General features: G+C 56.3%; 1 protein-coding gene across 1 annotated transcript in view; it reads left to right on the forward strand.

Annotated features, from left to right (window-relative positions):
• The window catches only part of LOC103767746 (thymosin beta-15A homolog), a 2,724-nt gene extending 1,737 nt beyond the window's left edge, over positions 1–987 (forward strand). The window contains exons 2-3 of the mRNA XM_008934940.3: positions 5–71; positions 483–987. Coding sequence (XP_008933188.3) covers positions 5–71; positions 483–520 — 105 coding nt within the window. The 3' untranslated portion in view covers positions 521–987. The remainder of the gene's footprint in view (positions 1–4; positions 72–482) is intronic.
• The last annotated feature ends 1,711 nt before the right edge of the window (positions 988–2,698 follow it).

A 2,698-nucleotide genomic window follows, 5' to 3' on the forward strand; every position in this document is an offset into this window, starting at 1 on the left:
GGAGAAATTCGACAAGAAGAAGCTGAAGAAAACCAACACGGAGGAGAAGAACACGCTGCCCTCCAAGGAGAGTGAGTGCGGGGCCGGGGGCTGGCGGGGCAGTGCCCTCGGGGGCCGGTCCGCCCTTTCGAGGGCCAGGGGCGATTGGGGCAGCGGGGTTCTGAGTCGGAGGAAGGCACTGGCAGAGGTGTGTGCAGCCCGGGCACCGGGCATGGGCACACGGGGAGGGCTGTTGCTCCTAGCTGATGCCTCAGGGCATGGCTTTCCCGAGGACGGATGCAGACAAGTGCCCATCTTTGATCTCATGTTCGTGGGTATCTCATCACCTTCTAAGTCGAGCGTTCACCTACCCCACTTGGGGTCAAATTATAAAACTGGGCGCCAGGGCCTGAGTGAATCCTCTGAAACCTTCTCCAGTGGGTACTTCCACAATAAAAAAAAAAAAAAGCACCAGAGACTAACGGCCCTCTATTCTCTTGCAGCTATTGAGCAGGAGAAGGAATGTGTGAAGTCTTCCTAGAGAGAGATTGCCTGGCAGGAAGAGCGACTACTCCAATTATTTTGCTTTAAAATGAATCATGTGGGTTTTTTTAAATTTACATCATGTACATGTGTAGAAGACAGCTATATCACTTAACACACTGTCCCACCCTTCTGGCAGCCTTGGCAGGGCAGGGACAAAGCGTGGTTCTCTCAGTCCATCAGTAGCCTGACCCGATGCCATCTCTGCTGCTGAGCTGGCTCCTGTGACAGCACTAATCCTGCTCTGGTGCAGTGAGGAGATGAGCAAGGGCCATGGAGGCTTCTGGAGATGGACCCCTTCTGCCTGGGGGAGTGGGGACCCTTTCTGGCCTGGCCTCACCTCTGGCCTGGGTCTGTCTTGCATATTCTTCACTGACAGTGTTCTGTAGCCTCACTCACAGTTTTTTGTCTTCCTTGGGGGAAAAATGAGAAGTTTATTATAAAATAAAAAAATGTAATGACTTACCTATGGCTTGTGGCTTATTCCCTGGCAAAGGGTCTGGCTGTAGCCTGGCTTGCCCTGGAGGGTGGGGAGGTCTCTGCCTGCTGCTGCAGCAGTGCTGGCAGTTTTGTGTTGCTCAGAGGAATGGTGGGTTGGTTCCCTACAGAGTGAATCCAGCTTGGTCTCTGTTCCTGGTGGCCTGGGGGAGCTGGGAGCACTGCTGGTGTGACCAAGGCCACTGTGCTCCACCACCAGAGTGGTTTCTTCTTATGGTAGAGATTTAACTGGGCCTCACTGCACATGTGAAGGCTGAGCCTCCTGCTTTGAAAACCCTGGTGTCCCCTGCCTAAAACCATTGTGGAGCTGGGCTGGCTCCTCATCAGCACTGCTGGAGGTGCTGGCAGGGGGGATGCTGGCCTGAGTCCTGCTGCTGTGGGGGCCAGGCCACCTCTGCCCACCCAGAGCTCTCCCCTCACTGCCTGGCCACAGCCCTTCTCTTCCCCTTGAGCCAATCTCTGCCCCTGCCCTTGATGGAAGGAGGTTTTTGCAGCCATGTAAAGATGGGGTTTAATGCAGTAAGTGCCTTGGGTACCCTCTGTGTTGATCCCAGCCCTGCCTTACAGGTGTGGAGATCCCTGGGTCCTGCAGTTGCCCTCCAGCACAGTGTGGGTGAGCTCTGACAGTGCCTCCAGGTCTATGCTGAGGCTTCCTGGCTGCTGCCAGGATTTCCTCACCTCCACCTGGCCTGCAGGGTCACTGAATGCACCAGGCCAGTTATGGAGAAAGTGGAGGCAGACTGGCCTAAACTTGCCAACTAACAGTTTTGGCCAATGTCCTTAGTGAGCCTGGTCAGCTGGGACAAACACGGGCTGTTGCGCCTGTCTGGACACGGTGCCTATCTGCCTACTGCCTCCACCCACGCTGCCTGCCAAGGACTGCAAATAACCTGCCTGTGTGCTTGCCACTGCCTTCACCCCTTAAAAAGTAGACTCGAAGGAGCTGCAGGTAAGAGGTTGATGTTTGTGTGCACACAGGGCAGTGTGCAGGGTTTTCTGTGGGGTGAGGGCAGTGGGAAGTGATGCTGAGGCCCAACTGGGGCTGCTGCTACGTTGGGCTGAGCACTGGGAAACCCAGCATGTGGGTGGCTGTCTCCCTTCCCCTTCAGCACCTTGATGTTGCCAAGACAGAACCCTATCCTGGACGTGGGAATCCTTTTCTCAGTGCCACCTACCAGGACAGGGGTGGCAACAGCTGCTCATCATCCCAGCAGGGCTTGTGTCCTTGTTTAGGGGTGGTTTCTCTCACCAGGCTGGGGTAGGCAGGCAAAGCCAACCTGAACCCTTTCCCTGTCCCTGAGTGCCTGAGCTGAACCAAGAGGTGGATGGAAACAAGAAGTGACATCGCTGACTCCTCAGTGGCTGCCCACAGCACCCTGGCTGCTCCCGACACCACCCCAGTGCCCCTCCCTGCTGCATGCTGCAACGGGCCCCTCTGCAGGCATGGAAAAGCACCAGGGTGCTTATCTCTCACTGAGTCACATGGACTTCTGCAAGGCCACAGCAGGAGTGCCCCATCCCTGGCACCACTGTGCTCACAAAAGCCTCCCCATCATCCTGTGCTGCACATGCAGAGACTGCCCAAGGGTGCTGGGCACCCCCTTCCTATGGGGACAACTGGTTTCCCAGCCAGGGCAAGGGCTGTGGCTCCCCTGCAGTTGCTCTAAATGGGAGGGTG

Source organism: Manacus vitellinus, unplaced genomic scaffold (genome assembly GCF_001715985.3).
Source record: "Manacus vitellinus isolate BGI_N305 unplaced genomic scaffold, ASM171598v3 scaffold_19_pilon, whole genome shotgun sequence".
NCBI lineage: Eukaryota > Metazoa > Chordata > Aves > Passeriformes > Pipridae > Manacus > Manacus vitellinus.